At 48.9% G+C, this 18,023-nt stretch overlaps 1 protein-coding gene and 1 long non-coding RNA gene across 4 annotated transcripts in view; one reads left to right on the forward strand and one right to left on the reverse strand.

Moving 5' to 3' along the window:
- Positions 1 to 769: 769 nt before the first annotated feature.
- LOC129619670 (uncharacterized) lies at positions 770 to 16,486 on the reverse strand. The gene is made up of 5 exons (XR_008698029.1): positions 16,310 to 16,486; positions 11,522 to 11,821; positions 8,310 to 8,479; positions 6,055 to 6,110; positions 770 to 1,314 (listed from the first exon to the last, which is right to left on the reverse strand). It is a non-coding gene; the product is annotated as an uncharacterized LOC129619670 (long non-coding RNA).
- TSPAN15 (tetraspanin 15) overlaps positions 10,844 to 18,023 on the forward strand; it is a 54,558-nt gene continuing 47,378 nt past the window's right edge. For all 3 annotated transcript variants that reach the window (XM_055534887.1, XM_055534888.1, XM_055534889.1), the window contains exon 1: positions 10,844 to 11,042. In XM_055534887.1, coding sequence (XP_055390862.1) covers positions 10,947 to 11,042 — 96 coding nt within the window. In that variant the 5' untranslated portion in view covers positions 10,844 to 10,946. The remainder of the gene's footprint in view (positions 11,043 to 18,023) is intronic.

Below are 18,023 nucleotides of genomic sequence, written 5' to 3' on the forward strand. Positions count from 1 at the left end.
GGTGCCAAAAGGAGCTGTGCCTTTTTTCGCACCACTGGTCCTTGAGCTATGGCTCCGGAGGGTGGGGCCGCAGACCTTCTCTTGTCCTTGGAGATGTAGGGGCTCCCTGTGGCCTTAGATGCTCTTTCCTGGCTTCCTGGTTATGTCACCCAGAGAGTGAGTGGCAGGCAGGGGGAGGGGATATGCACTCAGTGCTCAATCAAGGCAATCTCAGGATTCACTTGAGCCAAGTTTGTAAGGGTTTTGCTTTTGTTTAATACCTGGGTAGTCTCTTGCCTGGAAAATTCCATGGACGGAGGAGCCTGGTAGGCTGCAGTTCATGGGGTCTCGAAGAGTCGGACACGACTGAGCGACTTCCCTTTCACTTTTCACTTTCATGCACTGGAGAAGGGAATGGCAACTCACTCCAGTGTTCTTGCCTGGAGAATCCCAGGGACGGGGGAGCCTGCTGGGCTGCCGTCTATGGGGTTGCACAGAGTCGGACACGACTGAAGCGACTTAGCAGCAGCAGCAGCAGCAGCAGTCTCTGTATAAACAAATGTTATAATAAATCCAGGTGTAACTTACCTGTTTGCTGGAACAGGCCTGGTAGTGCTTCTCTGGAGGCATTTGGTCAGCAGTTTGAATTAGTGATTTCAAACAGTGGGTGATGACTAGTGTTTAAAGGGAGACCATAGGAAGTACAGGGATGCATCCTGTGGCAAAGGTGACTTTGTTTCCTGCAGCTTTTGCTGAGTTGTGTGTTTTGTACACTGGACTGTAACATAAAATACAGTTCTGTTGCAAGAAGACAGACCCCTTCCAGGGCCCAAAACTGGGCTCTTGTCTAACACTCGGAAATGAATTGTCTGAGGAGACACATGTGCTGACAAAGCAAGAGCCTTTATTGGGAAAGGGCACCCAGGTGGAGAGCAGTAAGGTAAGGGAACCCAGGAGAACTGCTCTGCCGCGTGGCTCGCAGTCTCAGGTTTAATGATGATGGGATTAGTTTCCTGGTGGTCTTTGGCCAATCATTCTAATTCAGAGTCTTTCCTGGTGGCGCACGCATCACTCAGCCAAGATGGATGTTAGCGAGAGGGATTCTGGGAAGTGGACGGACACGCAGTGTCTCCTTTAGACCTTTCCCGAACTCTTCCGGTTGGTGGTGGCTTATTAGTTCCGTATTCCTTATCAGGATCTCCTGCTCCTCTGTCCATGGGATTTTCCAGGCAATAGTACTGGAGCAGATTGCCATTTCCTTCTCCAGGGATCTTCCCAACCCAGGGATCGAACCCGGGTCTCCCGCATTATAGACAGACGCTTTACCATCTGAGCCTGTCATAAAACAACTCATGCAAATGGTTACTATGGTACCTGGCCAGGGTGGGCGGTTTCAATCAGTGTGCTTCCCCTAACAGTTCTGCATCACGTTATAAAAAGTGGTTTAAGCAGGGGAATTCCCCGGCAGTCCAGTGGTTAGGGCTCGGTGCTTTCGCTGCCACACTTGGAGTTCAGTCCCTGGTTGGGGAACTAAGATCCCACAAGCCACCGGGTGTGGCAAAAAAAAAAAAAAAAAATTATAAGCGGTGTTGAATTGGAGGATGTTCTAGGGGCAGTTGTTTTGGCTTCACATGAAAATAAAAGTAGAAGAGGATTAGATCCTTTACTAGAAGAATTCCATGACTCCCTCCGCCCCAGCTGATTTTAAACACAGGTTTCCTATGACATACTGAACTAACTAGTATTTAGCAGCCTAAATTCTCGGAGTTCTTTCCCCAGCCCCCACTTGACCCTCCAGAAGTCAGACTAGCCTGCTTTCTCTGCAGTTCTTGTGAAGGTTTGGGGTCATTTGCTGGGGGCAGAGAGGGAGCCCGCTTTGCTCCAGTGTTTGGGGGGATGATTGAGGCAGCTGAGCAGGAGGCGGAAACCAGCCCTAGCCTGCGAGGAGCCTCTAGGGCTGTGTGCCTTTGGGCACACACTCCTCGAAAATAAAGCAAGAATTATCCTCCTTGTCTAGTTTCGCACCCAAGGCTATCCTGATGACCCATGGAAAAGAAAAAAATCCCTCAGTTAACACATGTTTGTAACATAAAATGGCGTTTTGCTAATGGAAAGCCTTTTATTTTCTCTGAGCCGGACAGAGAGGGACTTGGGAATGTAAGAGACAGTAGCAGCAGTGGCTGGTGCAAACTGCTCAACAAACAGGAAGGAGGAAGTTGAAACGGCCTACAGGGATGTAGGCCTTAGGAGTTGGCAAGTCTGGGAGAAGCGAACTGGCTCCTCCCCGGACAAGTTTTACATCAAATGTCTGTGGGACTAGGTTTCTGGTGGAAGCCCCAAGGGAGGCTGGAACCTGCAGTCTGAATGAAGCTGCAGGCAGAGCCGGCTTGCGTGGCCAGGGACAGCCAATCTGTGGCTCCCGTGTTTAATGAGCAGCTATGTGCGCCCAACACCCCACCAGGCCCTCAGATGAGATGGTCCTTGCTTCATGGTGCCAACAACCATGAGGAAGGAGGGTGATAGCCAAGTAAATCTAGGAGCGGTAAGGGCTCTAATATGTGGGTGAAAGCACTTTGTCAGCTCTAAACTGGGTGGTCTCCCCTTTGGTCTACCCTTGCTGGGGGTCCCCTAGCAACCAGCACAGGGCAGGATGCTGTGGCTTGTAAACCTTCCTGACATAGATCAGCAGGACCATGAACGTTTTCTGCGAGTAAAAGCCTTACATCCCTTCCTCAATAGCTACAGGATCAGGTCCAGACCCCAGTTCTGTGTTCCCCAAGGCCCAATCGTCGTACCTTCTGACTGCACTGGGGGCCCAGCCACTTATTCTGAGGCTCCCCTCCCGCAGCAGCACCCAGTCTTCCAGAAGCAGCTGCCCTGCTCTTCCGCATGACAGGTGGAACCACTGCTGCAGCCCTGATGCCCGGGTGCCCGCCACTCCCAGTGAGTCACACAGACCTGGCCCAGCACCAGTGTACCCAGGCTGCTTTCCCAGAATTCCCGGCCGGGCCCCAGTGAGGTCAACCCCTGCAGGTGGCCGGCTCCGAGACCTTTCCTCTGTCTGAGAGGCCAGCCAGGAGTCTTCTCCAGAAGGGCCTCTCCACTAGGGAAAGGCATTTCCCCAGTCTGTCAGCCCTTGGCATTGCCTACTTAAAGGAATCTATTAGCTAATTTTAAAATGTACAAAGGGGAAAAGGGGACTTCCCTGGTGGTCCAGTGATCAAGACTCTGTGCTCCCATTGCAGGAGGCATGGGTTGGATCCCTGGTATGGGGACTGAGGTCCCACATGCTTCACAGCACAGCCAAAGAAAAAATATACAGAAGATAAAATCAGAAAATTTGTAAAACTACGAATGACTGATCAACATGTAAAAATACACTTGACTTCACTAATCATAGGGGATATGAGTATTTAAAAACTGTTTTCTTTTCAAAAAACATTTTTCTTTTATTGTGCAACATAACACATAGAGAAAAGGGCATTAGATGTAAATAGACAACCGTGAGCAGGATGCTGGCTTCTTTTAGGTTGAGTTCCTCTGTTCATTTATGAGAGGGCTGGGCCGAATGATATCTGAAGATCCTCCCAGCTTGGCCACTCCCTGAATCATGACTGTCAGACTTGATTTACTGCTTAATTTCCTTTGAGGTCGGTGGGGATGGGGTTGATGTCCTAACCGCCCTCTTTTCTCATTGGTAATCAGGCACACAAACACGGAGTCAGCCTGCCTCCCAGTGCTGGCAGGTGGCTCCAAAAAGTTTGAAGGAGAAAACCAGCCAGAGGATAAATGCCCTGGGAGGGTCAAGGCCAGGCACAGGGTCAGCACCCAGGCTGTGAGGGAAGGGAAGGTCTGTGAGCTTGGTCCCACCCCGCTGTCTACTGGTCCCCAGTGGACTGGGCCAGCTGTGAGCAGATCTGACTCAGTTCTTTAGGACCAGCTTTGTTCTAAGTACAACGCTCAATAATTTCATTTGGTTACCTTGAAGGGTCCCATTTCACAGATGGCACTGGTGTCCCAAGAGGGTAACTCAGGTTCCCAGTGCCTCATTCAGAGTGGATTGGCGTGTGGTAGGGCTGGCATGTAACCCTGCCCCCACCCCAACCCCCTAATCCTGAATCACAGTGTTTTTCTCAAAGCTGTGCTGCTTCAGGGAGCTTGACTCACCCTCAGCGTGTCTCCTTGGCCCCTATCCCAAGGGATCCCTTAGAATGAACTATTCCCTTTCCTCTCATGACAGCCTCCAGAACCTGAAGACACTGGTCCTGTCCCCTGAGTGTCCCCTTCCTCTTTCTCTGACTTTGGGGGGCACAGTCTGAAGCTCTCTTGCACTGGCTACACCCTTCTGAACATCTGTGAGATGATAGAAAGGATGGAAAAAAATGATGACCAGTTGTCCTGCTTTTGCACTGGTCCTTCCTAGTTTTAGCACCCAAACCCCTCCAGTCCCAGGTGGACTGTTATGGTTTCTTGGGACTGTCCCAGTTTTAAAAGTCCCACAAACCACTCACAGATACTAGTGTTTGAGATGTTAACAGCTGGTGTCTGGGGGAAGATAGAGGTGTACAGTCAAATATAGTTGAGAAAAGCCGCATCCCCCTCTTTCTTCCTGGAGAGAAACAATATCTGTTCTCATGGTAAAGGCTTTGAAACAGTCCTTCAGCATTTCCCAGACTTATCTGATAGATCCTTTTTGACAAAACACTTATCTCACAGAACTACTATCTTGCAGTAATGCACAATAATGCTACATAAAGTTGCAACTCTAATCAGTATTGAAGTCAATATCTGAGCTATGGTGTATTATTTCTAGCTGCTTTTTAAGCCACATAGTTAGCTCATTTTACTCTAGCACAGCTGGGCCACATCTGCATTCGTAGAAAGCATATCATTTGCCGGCTCACAGAGCATTTGGACTTCCCACTGGAGAAAAATCAGTTTACTTCTTTGAACCTCAGTTTCCTTCATCCTTCATCCATAAAGTGGGATTCATCAAATCAAATTCCATGGGTGGTGAGAAATTAAGAGGTAGTTATGTGAAAGCCCGCAGCTCAGGGCCTGATGCTTAATAAATAACTGGTCGGGAATAAATGGAGATCTTTGAGAGCTAAGATGGCATGGGAAGGAAAAGTGGCCTAAATTCTGAGCCATGAGATGGCCCCCAAGAGTCAAGAAAAACCTGAAGGACAGCAAAAGTCCCTCCTCCAGAAGAAATAAGTAGACTCAAACATGCAATTCTTTAGGGGAAGAACTGGAGGAATGATTTAAATTGATCTGATGACGCTCAAACTTATATTATCTAACTTAAACCTCACTTCTGAGTTCCCTGGACAACTCTACCTGGGTTTTGAAAAAGTATCTCAAAAAATTAAATGGCCAAAGTAATTGATTTTTGACCCACTTTCCCCCCAGCAGCATTTTTCATAACATCCCTCACGTTTGTAAATGGGAGCAAACTTTACCTGGTTGCTCAAAGCAAAAACACTTCGGAGTATCTTGATTTCTCTCTTCCTCACATTCCACACCCCATCTGTCAGTAAACCCTGGTGGCTTGTCCCCAAGATACATCCCCAGCGCAGCTACCTGTCACCATTCCTGGTGTGCACCGCTAATCCACAGCCCTTCACACTGACCCAGTGCAAAGGCTTCCTAACCAGCCTTCCTCACCCCCAGCCCTGGCCCCCTCCTGTCTGTCCTCCATGCTGAAACTGTCTTCTGTTTTTTTTTTTGGTTGTGTGGCATGTGGGATCCTAGTTCCCTGACCAAGGATCAAACCTGTGCCCCCTGCAATGGAAACTCGGAGTTTTAACCACCGGACTGCCAGGAAAGTCCCAGCTACAACCTTCTAAAGCTTAAAGCAGATTCAGGATCACGTCCGTGCTTAACACAGTACCCATGGCCCTCACTAAATAAATCTAAACTGTTTACAAAAATAAATCTAAACTGTTTACAAAAGTTGTCCGGCTTTTTCCCACGCCTCTGATCTCTCCCCATTCTATTATATTCTGAGGTCCTTGCACAAGCCACATGGACCACAAGCTCTCAAAGCTGCAGTTTCTCTCATGGCCTTTGTACCTGTTGCTTCTTCCACTCAGAAGGTCTTCTCCTGCATCTTCAGCGCTTGTCAGTACCTGAAATTATCTTTGTCTTGTATTAGTGGTCATACATGTTGCATATCCCCACCCCACCCCACCCCCCACCCCTCCAATGCCTCAATAGAAGAGAATAGACACTGTTGTCTATCTTGTTTACAGCTGTATCCCCAGAGCCCTGAGCAGGGCTTGAGTCACAGGAGAAGCTCAGTGTTTATTTGCTGACTGATTTGTCTGTGAGGACTATAGCTAAGATTGTTAGAACTAGAAGAGAAACAGTCCAAACTGATGGTTTCACAGAGCAGGAAACAGAGGAATGGATGCCAACTTATGCAAGCCGGGTTGGTTGTGCATAATCAGTAGGTTTCTTTTTCATAGGCAGTAGTAGCCACTCCAGTACTCTCGCCTGGAAAATCCCATGGATGGAGGAGCCTGGTGGGCTGCAGTCCATGGGGTCGCAAAGATTCGGACATGACTGAGAGACTTCACTTTCACTTTTCACTTTCATGCACTGGAGAAGGGAATGGCAACCCACTCCAGTGTTCTTGCCTGGAGAATCCCAGGGACGGGGGAGCCTGGTGGGCTGCCGTCTATGGGGTTGCACAGAGTCAGACACAACTGAAGTGACTTAGCAGCAGCAGTAGCCACTAAAGGTGAGGTTAGTTATTTCCCCCTACAATCTCCCTGCCAGGTTATCATGAATTAGGTATCAGAACAAATCCTGCTACCCATGTAAGCATACATCAAGCATTTACTAGCAAGGAGCCACAAAACCAGTTCATACAATCTGTTATGTGAAGTCAGTGAAGCCCCAGTTCCCTGTACTTTTAGGTGTTCTGTCACCTTGCATGAAGGGTCCACTCAAGACAGATACAACAGGGACTTCTCTGGTGGTCCAGTGGCTAAGACTCCATGCTCCCAATGCAGGGGGCCTGGGTTCGATCCCTGGTCAGGGAACTAGATCCCACATGCTGCAACTAGGCACTCGTAGCACAAGTAAGAGAAGCCTGAGTACTTCGACAAACAGCCGGCATGCCACAATGAAGACCCAGTACAGCCTAAATAAATAAAATTTAAAATGTAAAAAAAGATTCAATCTCTTAAAAAAAAATACAGTATTCTACAGGCAGGATTCAGTTAGCTAGATGGTCACATTAGGCAACCAGAATCCCTCAGGATTTGGGATGCCTCAAGGGTTTAGCCCAGTGCATTACCCTTAAGTAAGATTTTTTTACTCTGAAGAAAGAATGAGTAGTGCCCTCAGTCATTTTAGCCAACCCATACATCTTGGAGAAGGAAATGGCAGCCCACTCCAGTGTTCTTGCCTGGAGAATCCCGGGGACAGGGGAGCCTGGTGGGCTGCCGTCTATGGGGTCGCACAGAGACGGACACGACTGAAGTGACTTAGCAGCAGCAGCAGCAGCAGCATACATCTTGAATGTGACAGGCACACCTTGTTTTGTCGCACTTCACTTTATTGCATTTGGAAGATACCGCGTTTTTTTACAAATTGGTTGGTGGAAGCCCTGTGTCAAGTCCAACAGCATTTGCTCACTACACGTCTCTGTCACATTTGGTAATTTTTGTTATGGTGATCAGTGATCTGTGATGTTACTCTTGCAAAAAGATTACAACTTGATGAAGGTTCAGGTGATGATTAGCATTCTTTAGCAATAAAGTATTTTTAAATTAGGCATAGACATTGCATTTTTAGACAAAATGCTACTGCACTCTTAATAGACAATGGTATAAACCTATCTTTTATATGCACTGAGAAACAGAAATTTATGTCACTCACTTTATTGCAATATTGGAACCCTCAACCTGAAATATCTGTGAGGTAAGCTGGCAGTAAGTTCATCAAAGGATAGCTCATTTCTAACACCTGTTGTGCTAATTAATAAGCCATGAGTTTCACTGATGCATTCATTATGGCACTCTCTATGCTAATCAGTATTGAGATAAGGAAAGCTGTGGGGCTGTGTTGAGCTGACTGGGTGTGACTGTGCCACACCCAGTGGGCGTATTTACACTAGGCAACAGAGTCCCCCTCGCCACCCCCTACCAGAGAGCAAGTTATTTAACTTTGACCTGCATACCACTGGATAGCTGAGTGTCCTCAGGAATGTGACCTTTCTGATAAAATTCTGACTGACCACCTCACCCTCATGACTACCTCTAGACTGGCAATGCCTGCTCTTTAGAAATTACCTGGGACCTTTACAACAATACTGATACCTGATACGCAGGTCCCTGTTGGTGGAGATGCTGACTTGAATGGACTGGGGTGGGGCTTGGAAATCAGGAAACACTGAAAGCTCACCACGTGGTTCTAAACTGCAGCCGGGGTCACACTCACGCCTGTATGTCATATTGGGTTGGCCAAAAATTTCATTCAGCTTTTGTTTCTGTAAGATATTAGGGAATATGATTTACGCCACATATTCTAACAAAGTTCATGACTAAACCCGGCTTGGCATCAGACCTGCTGACCCGCAAGCCAAGAGTTTCTGGCAAAAGGAGAGAAAAACTGGCACTTCCCTGGTGGTCCAGTGGCTACGATTTTAAGCTCTCAATGCACAGGGCCTAGGTTCAATCCCTGGTCAGGAACGAGATCCCACATGCTGCAACCAAGAGTTCACATGCCACAGCTAAACATCCTGCATGCCATGATGAAGATTAAAGATCCCACATGCTGCAGTCACCCAGTGCAGCCAAATACATGAAAATATTTTTTTTTTTAAAGGAGACGCTGAAAATACGTTGTCACTGCTTCTGAGATTTCAGTGTTTGCCAGGGTGACTGAGGAGTAGTCCATAGCACTTGTGATCAGGTCGGGGATAGGGAGGGACAACAAACTTGCTCAGGAACTGGGGAAAGGCTGTGCTAGCCCCAAAGAGCTCCAGGCTTCCTCTGCAGGGGTGTCTCAGCCTCATCACCCCAGTGTCATTGTACAGGGGCTCAGGGAGAGCTGAGAGGAGCCGCTCAAATGTGTGCATGTTATTAGGGAAGATTTGTAGAGGAGCGAGTGCAGCTAGCTAGAAGGCCAGGATTAAGACAGGGACAACTGAAAGAAAATCCCAGTAGGGAAGGAGGCTAGAAGGCTAACCCCAGGGAGAAGGAGACAAACAACCCCTCCAAGGGCATGGAGCTGAATCAGCCCTCCTGGGGATGGAGCACCTCAAAGAGTGGGTGTAAGGTGAGGGCTGGTGAGGAAAATTAGTCCCATAAAGAGGGGTAAAGAGTTAGTTTTTTCCTCCTTGAAGGACAGAATAAGGGCTTCTCTGATAGCTCAGTTGATAAAGAATCTGCCTGCAATACAGGAGATCCCGGTTCCATTCCTGGGTTGGGAAGATCCACTGGAGAAGGGATAGGCTACCTATTCCAGTGTTCTTGGACTTCCCTTGTGGCTCAGCTGGTAAATAATCCACTTACAATGTGGGAGACCTGGGTTTGATCCCTGGGTTGGGAAGATCCCCTGGAAAAGGGAAAGGCTACCCACTCCGGTATTCTGGCCTGGAGAATTTCATGGACTGTATAGTCCATGGGGTCTCAAAGAGTCGGACACCAGTGAGTGAAACCATTCAAAGAACAGAAATGACAACTTCTAATCTTGAGGTAGGATGCCTTTGAAGTCCCAGGTTATTCATTTGAAGGTGACCCTCAGCAGTCCCTGGTTCCATGTCTCTACCCAACCTTGCAGGGTTTGCTCCCTTGTACCAGGAAACTGGCTTCCTTTCAACCCCTGGGCATGGCATTGCTTCCCTCCCAACCCAGCCCTTATTTGCTTCCTTCTACAGTAAAACCGGCAGAACTCTGGGGGCTGGGTGGCCTGTCTCTATCTGTCTCTGGCAGGCTTGGGAATTCAGATCCCGGGAATGGGACAAGAGTGCCATTCCCGAAGTCGCCACCAGGGACCCCACCCAGTCCTGCCTTGAACTCACATATTTAATTCCTGAATGCCACAAACATGGATTGCCTGGTTCCCAAGTCCCCAGCTGAGCTAGGCCTGCGGGGAAAGGAAAACAGCAGTGAGTCAAGCAGGGGCCGTGGGAGACAGACTCACAGCCAGGAAGACAGACTTTGACCCCAGACAGAGGAAAGGCTGGGCGGAAAGAGGCTGGGTCAGACCTGGGCTGTGTGCAAGGGCTGAGGCCCCTGAGTTGGGGCTAGTGGGTGAGGGCTTCTCGGAGGAGGAGGCCATGGGGGCAGGGTTGCTACCTCACCTAGTCCCAGTGAAGGAGAGGATCGGAGGCTTGGGAGAAAGCCTCCCACTGTTACAAAAGGAACTGTGGGGCCTTCCATGAGGGCCCTCTGCCCCACCCTGGTCTGCGGCGCCTTCCCAGATGCGAACCTCCCGCCTCGCTTAGACTGAACAACTCCATTTCCTTATTCCATTCGTGCCTTGCACACTTAATTGCACATTTTTTAACGCTTTAAGGCATAAATTCCTGCTCTTTCCCCATGGTCTTCCCTCTTGACCGCAGTAGAAAGCGAGCATTCTGTGTGCCCCGAATGAAGCACACTAGCTCTCTGTAGCTACGCTCTGCACACTCTCTCCCACTCCCCCCAACGCGCCTGAGCACCGGCGCTTCCAGATTTGCCGGCGACCTGGTTCGCACAACCCTCGCCCCCGCCCCTGCCTTGGCCTCCTCTGGGTCCAGGGCCTCCGCCCCGCCCCAGGCCCGCCCCCTCCCCGAGCGCCCATTGGTCACTGGGGCTGGCTGGTCCCGGGCCGGAGCTGTGATTGCGGCTCGCCGGTGTCAGTCCCTGAGCGAGCGCCGGTGGCGGGGCCGGGAGCCGGTCCGGTAGCCGGTCCGGTAGCCGCAGGTGGGGCTGCGGGCAGCGAGGGACCCAGCCCGGGAGCCCCCCAGGATGCCCCGCGGGGACTCGGAGCAGGTGCGCTACTGCGCGCGCTTCTCCTACCTCTGGCTCAAGTTCTCGCTCGTCATCTACTCCACGGTGTTCTGGGTGAGTGACCCCAGTCGGGCCCCGGGATGGGAGGGGGAGAACGCACTCCCTTGTTCACCCACACGATGCGCCGGGGGTGGGGGAATGCGGGTTGGGCTGGGTGCAGACTTGTCTGCTCCAGGGAGGGGGCAGAAGCGCACAACTGGATTCTCGTCCCACTTTCCTTGGGAACCAGGAAATTCTGGCTGCTCGAGCTTAGCCTGAATTTCAGCCGCCGAGTGGGGGTCCTTAGAGCTCGTTGGTAAGGACTACGACTAAGGAGCTCCGCGTGGCTCACCTGTGTGCACCTGACCAGCAGTTTGGTTCTAGAGTCCACCAGCCTGCGCTGGTGCGGTAGGCTGTGGTTAGCACGTTGGCCGCTCCCGCCCCGCCTGCCGGGTGTTACTGAGTTCGCCTCCCCATCATTCTGTGGAGCAGTGGTCAGGCTTTGTGGTCTGGGGTTGGGAGACCTGGACTCCTTATCCTGTCCCACTAGATACCTGCCGACGTCCCCGAGGATGCCTCCCCGTTGCGCCGCGGTTTCCTCTAGGGTGGAAGGAGGAAGCTTTGTGGGAGGTGTGGTCAGGCGGATTCCACCAGAAGTGTCCGAGGAGATCTCCAGCTGCTTTTAGGTGCTCAGAACTTTAAAAAGCCCCTGCACTTTGCCTTCTCTTCTCTCCTGTTGGGGGACAGGATGGTTGTGGTTGGACATGAACCAGCTTCGAATCCTGTCACTACCACTTTCCAGCTGAGTGATAGTGGGGAAGTTACTTCATCTCCTGAGGCCATGGTTTCCTCATCTGCCAATAGAAACAGAGATGATACTCAACTTTCAGAATTGTTGTGGGGATTAACTGAAACAGGTCAAGTCCATTGCTTAGTACAGGGACCAGCAAAGAGCTCAGAAAGTCTCAGCCATTGTTATTATTATGGACAGGGGAGCTGGCCCTCCTGGTAAGCTGACCCAATAGACTGGGTTTCGCTATGGAGATTTCAGACTGGGCTGGGCCCCCTCATAGAAATGAGGACTTCTTTCTACAGGCCAGTGCCAGCCCTGCCACTCTAGAATAGTTCCCCTGCCCCCAACATGCCACAGGGCAGACTTGCCCAGGTACCTGACACCCATCCCCTGCAAACACATGCAATGCACACTCTGGTCTCCTTCTCAACCTTCATTGAGTCTTTTCTTCTGGCGGGAACTGCTAGATCTGCCATCAGGTTTTCCTTGTGACCTCTCTATGGATGTGACCTTACCTGGGGTCCAGATCCAGATTCTCGATTTGTTCTGTTACTGACTCAGTGGGAGATCTTGGGCAAGTCACTTCCCTGTTTGGGGCCTCAGAGCTGTGAATTGACTCACCCAGCTCCCAGTTCAGTTCTCTGACTCTATGTAATGAGCAAGAGTGATGAGCAGTATGTATGGGGGCTGGAGGATGTAGCACAGACTCACTGATGGATGGTCCAGGGAGGCAGAAGTGTTTTGTTTCGTTTTTTAATATTTATTATTTTGTATTTTGGCTGTGCCAGGTCTTAGTTGTGGCACGCAGGAACTTTAGTTGCCAACTGTTAGTTGCAGCATGTGGGATATAGTTCCTCAATCAGGGATCAAACCTGGGCCCCCTGCATTGGGAGTGTGGAGTCTTAGCCACTAGACCACCAGGGAAGTCCCAGGGGCAGACGGTTTTATGTGAAAGTGGGATGGGGATGATCTGAGCTGTCACTCAGTGATTCTCTCTCAAAGTTACACCAGAATCAACTCAGAATTTTAAAAACACTCTAGATGCCTGGGCCCTGGCATACATATTTATTTAAACTTATTTAACCTCCCCAAGTAAGTGTATAATAAGTGTTAAAAACTGCCAGGCTAGATGGTCTCATAGGCCCCTTGATTCTGATTCTGGGATTTTTTTGCCTGCTCCTTCTTTGTCTGGCCTCAGAAGCTCCTTCCCTGTAGGTCAGAGTTGGCAGGGAGAAGGCTAAAGTTGATGGGTGGGAAGATGGGGAAACAGGAGAAGACCAGGAGCCAGAAGGTGGGGTTACTTTTTTGGCTTCACCGCTTCTCTCAACGTTGTCATTGTCAGTCGCTAAATTGTGTCCGACTCTTTTTGACCCCATGGACCGCAGCATGCCAGGCCTCCCTGCCCCTCACCATCTCCTGGAGTTCACTCAAGTTCATGTCCATTGAATCAGTGATGCCATGCAACTGTCTCATCCTCTGCTGCCCTCTTCTCCTTTTGCCTTCAATCTTTCCCACCATCAAGGTCTTCCAATAAGTTGGCTGTTTGCATCAGGTGACCAAAGTATTGGAGCTTCAGCTTCAGTATCAGTCCTTCCAAAGAATAGTCAAGGTTGATTTCCCTTAAGATTGACAGGTTTGATCTCCTTGATGTCCAAGAGACTCTCAAGTCTTTTCCAATACCACAATTCGAAAGCATCAATTCTTTGGCACTCAGCCTTCTTTATGGTCCAACTCTCACATCCATACGTGACTAGTGAAAAGACCATAGCTTTGTCTCCTAATTTCTTTGCATCTCCATTTTTCCATCTACAAAATGGATAAGTGATATCCTGCCCCACACCTCACTGGATTGTTTTTAGGTTAGCCATGTGGGGAGAAGGTGACATGTGGACAAAGCAAGTGCTATAAAAAAGAGTCACACAGTTAAAACGAAACTTGAATTTTCAAGACCCTGCTTGCCACTGTCCCTGCAGTCTTAAGAAAAGACCACTCTGTGGCCCTTGCTCTGTCTCTTCTGGAGCAGGATGGGACTCAGAACTCAGAATCCTCCCTTTTCAGCCACCTGAGACTGACTTTAAAAATCTTTAACTTCCCATCTCTGGAGGTATTAGTGCTTAATAATCTCCTTATGCATGCCAAGAACCCAGCCACCTGCCAGGGCAACTTCAGGTGCCAGAATTTGACTTCAGGGTGGAGGCCCAGTTTAAGTGATTTGTCTTAGACTGGGTTTGTTGTTATTTGGAAACCATTACAGGAAAGCTTATTAGCTCAGTGCCATCCCTTGGGAGGAGCAGTGGGGCCAAGGGTTACTTGCTTTGTAAGCTCAAGGAGCTAACATTTTCATCTCAGTATCTAAGGACCTAAAAGTTTTACCATAGCTATGCACCTTCCGTAGGACTTTATGCGTTAAAACTTATTATCAAATAGGAAATGCAAGGACATTGTACAAAATTTAAATGTATGAAAGAGTAATCATCAGTTATAAGCCTTCCTCCATTCCCTCTCTGGTATGCCCTGTCCATAACTTTTGTGAGTTTCTTTAGTCTTCCTTTTTTTTTTGGCCTTGCCCTGTGGCATGTGGGATCTTAGTTCCCCAACCAGAGATCAGACCATGCCCCCTTTATTGGAAGCGTGGCATCTTAACCACTGGACTGCCAGGGAAGTCTCTGTTAGGAGTTTCTTGTGATTCTTTTCTGAGATACTATCCTAGGCACAAACATATGGATGTGTTATATACTCTTTTTTTCCCCTTGCATAAAATAGCATTCTGGGCTTTCCAGGTGGCACTAGTGGTAAAGAACCTGACTGCCAATGCAGGAGACTTGATAGACATGGGTTCAATACCTGGGGCAGGAAGATCCCGAGGAGAAGGAAATGGCAACCCGCTCCAGTGTTCTTACCTGGGAAATCCCATGGACAGAGGAGCCTGGCGGGCTACAGTCCTTGGGGTTGCAGAGTCAGACATGACTGAACACACACACACAAAGTAGCATACTATACACAGTTCTGTCCTTACGTTTTCACTTAAATTTAAATCTGTGTGAATTGTGGAGCTCTGATGGGGCTGCCTCATTCTATTTGATGGCTGTGTAGAATTTACTGTGGGTGCATGCTAAGTCACTTCAGTTTGTGTCCGACTCTTTGTGACCCCATGGACTGTAGACCGCCAGGCTCCTCTGTCCATGGGATTCTCCAGGCATGAATACTGGAGTGGGCTGCCATGCCCTCCTCCAGGGTATCTTCCCGACCCAGGGATCAAACCCACATCTCTTTTGTCTCCTGCATTGGCAGACAGATTCTTTACCACTAAAGAATCTGGGCTGTCTGGGAAGCCCAGAATTCACTGTAGGCTATGCCAAAATATATTTCATCAGTCTCCAGCTTGGGGACTCAGGACTAAAGATTAAGGACCAATCTTTAATTACTGCAAATAGTGCATCTTTGAATGTGTCATTTTGCACATGTGTGTGTATGTCTGCAGGGTGATTTCTAGAAGTAGAATTGCTGGGTTAAAGGCTATATGAATACATAATATGCATATGGGAGTGCACTCATCTTAAGTGTATACAACTTAGTGAATTTTTACAAAGCGAACATCACTGTATAATCAGCCCCCAGGTCAACCAACAGAACTGTCAGCAGAACCAGAAACCCACCGTGTGTCCACTGCCAGTTGCTACCACCCCTCACCAGTAGTAATCACTATTGGGATGTCTAATAACACAGAACAGCTTTGCCTGTTTTTGTACGTGCATTAAAACTTTTGATTAATGTTGTTAAAACAGCCATACTAGAAGCTATAAGTATTATAAATTATTTATGTGTAATATTCTATTACTTTAAACTGATTCACTTTTTAAACTTAAATTTATTTCCCGTGTGACTTGCAGGATCTTAGTACCCCAACCACGGACTGAACTCGTGCCCTTGGCAGTGAAAGCGTGGAGTTCTAACCACTGGACTGCCAGGGAATTCCCTAACCTTAAATTTATTTTTAAAAGGAGGCTTTATATCACCACTTCCAACGGGGAAGGCTTCCTAAATGGTGCAGTGGTAAAAAATCCGCCTGCCAATGAGGGAGAAACAAGAGACTTGGGTTTGAGCCCTGAGTCAGGAAGATCCCTTGGCGGTCTACATGGCAACCCACCCCAGTATTCTTGCCTGGAAAAGTCAATGGAAGGAGGAACCTGACGGGCTACAATCCATGGGGTCACAAGAGTCAGATACGACTGAGCACACACACACACAACTGGGAACCAAAATTCCTCATCGAAAATAGCTGGTAACAGTGGCAGTAAATACAGTGCAGGGAACAAAATAACTGTATTAAATCCTAGCTAGATACTGTGTATGCTGGAGGCTGCGAACCTGAGGCTTGGCTGGGTTGTCCCAAAGGCAGGTTGGCAGATGTTTTGAGAAGTGTAAAGACAAACTGACACCGAAGCCGAGATTTGCTCCTTGACGAGATTGGAAGGATCAGAAGGGAAATGAGCAATGAAAACTTCTCTTAATCTGTGAGTCAATATGACCATGACCTTGAACCACTTACGAGATCTCTGTTGCCACGCCTGGGGGCCCTTTCATTGTTTTAGAGGGTGACCCCGGGGCTCAGACAGGGCATGTCTCGAGGTCACTCGGCACAGCTGGCACTAGCCTGCAGGTGTCCTCGTTTCCAGTTCAGTGAGAAGTGAGCTCATCCACAGCCTCTTGGAGCCTACTCTTCCCACTGCACGGGTGAATCATTCTGACACATGTGCCCTCAGCCCACTGGGGACACGCCTCTAATTATAGCACCGACCACAGGGTATCCTAGAGATCCGTTTACATGACTTTTTCCTCGCTGGACTGTGGGCTCCTGGAGGTCAGGGGAGTAGCTCTTTCATATCCTCTTCCAGATACGGGTCTCAGGGCCGGGTACACAGTAGGTGCTCAGGAAAGGCTTGTTGCATGGGATGGCTGAGTCCCGACCTGTACCTTGGAAGCAGAGATTGGAGATATGGGCGCCCGGATCAGAGGCCAAACTGGGTGTGTAGCCAGCGGTGGTCGAGTTTGCTGACGCTTTGAATTTGCAAAGTGGGCTGGACTGATCATGGAGACACTGGCTGTCCAAAAAGCACCAAGCCTATCCCCTTACATGAGGTAGGGTTTTCGGTTGGGTAAGGGTGTCAGGGCTGAGCGGTGTCGATAATCGGGAAGGAAGTGGATGTGGATAGGTGGTGGAGGTTATAAATGCCGGAGGCAATATTAAGTCTTTCTTGTCCCTTCAAGGATGGGCCTCATTACCATAGTTCTTGTTACCCAAAGTTTAATGGTTAAGAGTGTGGACTCTGTACCAAGCTATCTGGGTTCAAATCTGGACTCTGACACTTACAGGTTGAGTGACATAGGCATTAACTTCCATCTGCCTCAGTCATCTTATCTGAAAAACGGGTGATACCAGAACCTACCTGAGAGTCCTGAGACCCTTAAATGGATTAATTATCGGAAGGGCTTAAAGCAATGCCTGCCACATGATAAACACTACACCAGCTACTTAAGAGTTAGCCATTCTTTCCCTGCCTTCCTTTCTATTCTTCTTGGTGCTCAAGAGCCATAGACTGAGAATTAGAAGGGCCCTTGAAGCCACCTCTAGTGTGAACTTTTCATTTTACTGAGAAGGAAACAGGCCTGGAGAGGAGAAGCAAAGATTGGAAACCCCACAGCAAGTTAATGACAGACCCAGACCAGGACTTAGCCCCCGACTTCAGTTTCTTCATGGGGTCACCGTGACCTTTACCAGCAATGGTATCCCCCTTCCCCATCCCCCGATGGTCCCTCCACTTGTCAGGGTTCCAGGTATGAGTGGACAACAGCATTTCTGGAAGGAGCTAGGTACCTGGCCTCCCTCTTGAGCACAGCAGGAATTTTTAAGTTTTAAAAAGAGCTTTGTTTGTGCAAAAATAATATGTGGCACATAGTTGAAAAAGAATTCCAAGCAATTCAGGTAAGCACAGAGATGAAAATAAAAGTCACTTTCGATTCTATCACCAAAAGAACCATTATTGGGGTAAATACTCATTTGGACATCTCATTACACATTTGGGCGTGCGTGCTAAGTGACTTCAGTTGTGTCTGACTCTTTGCAACCCCATGGACTGTAGCCTGCCAGACTCCTCCGTCCATGGGATTCTCCAGGCAAGAATAGTGGAGTGGGTTGCCATGCCCTCCTCCAGGGGATCTTCCCAACCCAGGGATCGAACCCCCGTCTCTTATATCTCCTGCAT

This window comes from Bubalus kerabau, chromosome 1, assembly GCF_029407905.1.
Source record: "Bubalus kerabau isolate K-KA32 ecotype Philippines breed swamp buffalo chromosome 1, PCC_UOA_SB_1v2, whole genome shotgun sequence".
NCBI classification, from domain to species: Eukaryota; Metazoa; Chordata; class Mammalia; order Artiodactyla; family Bovidae; genus Bubalus; species Bubalus kerabau.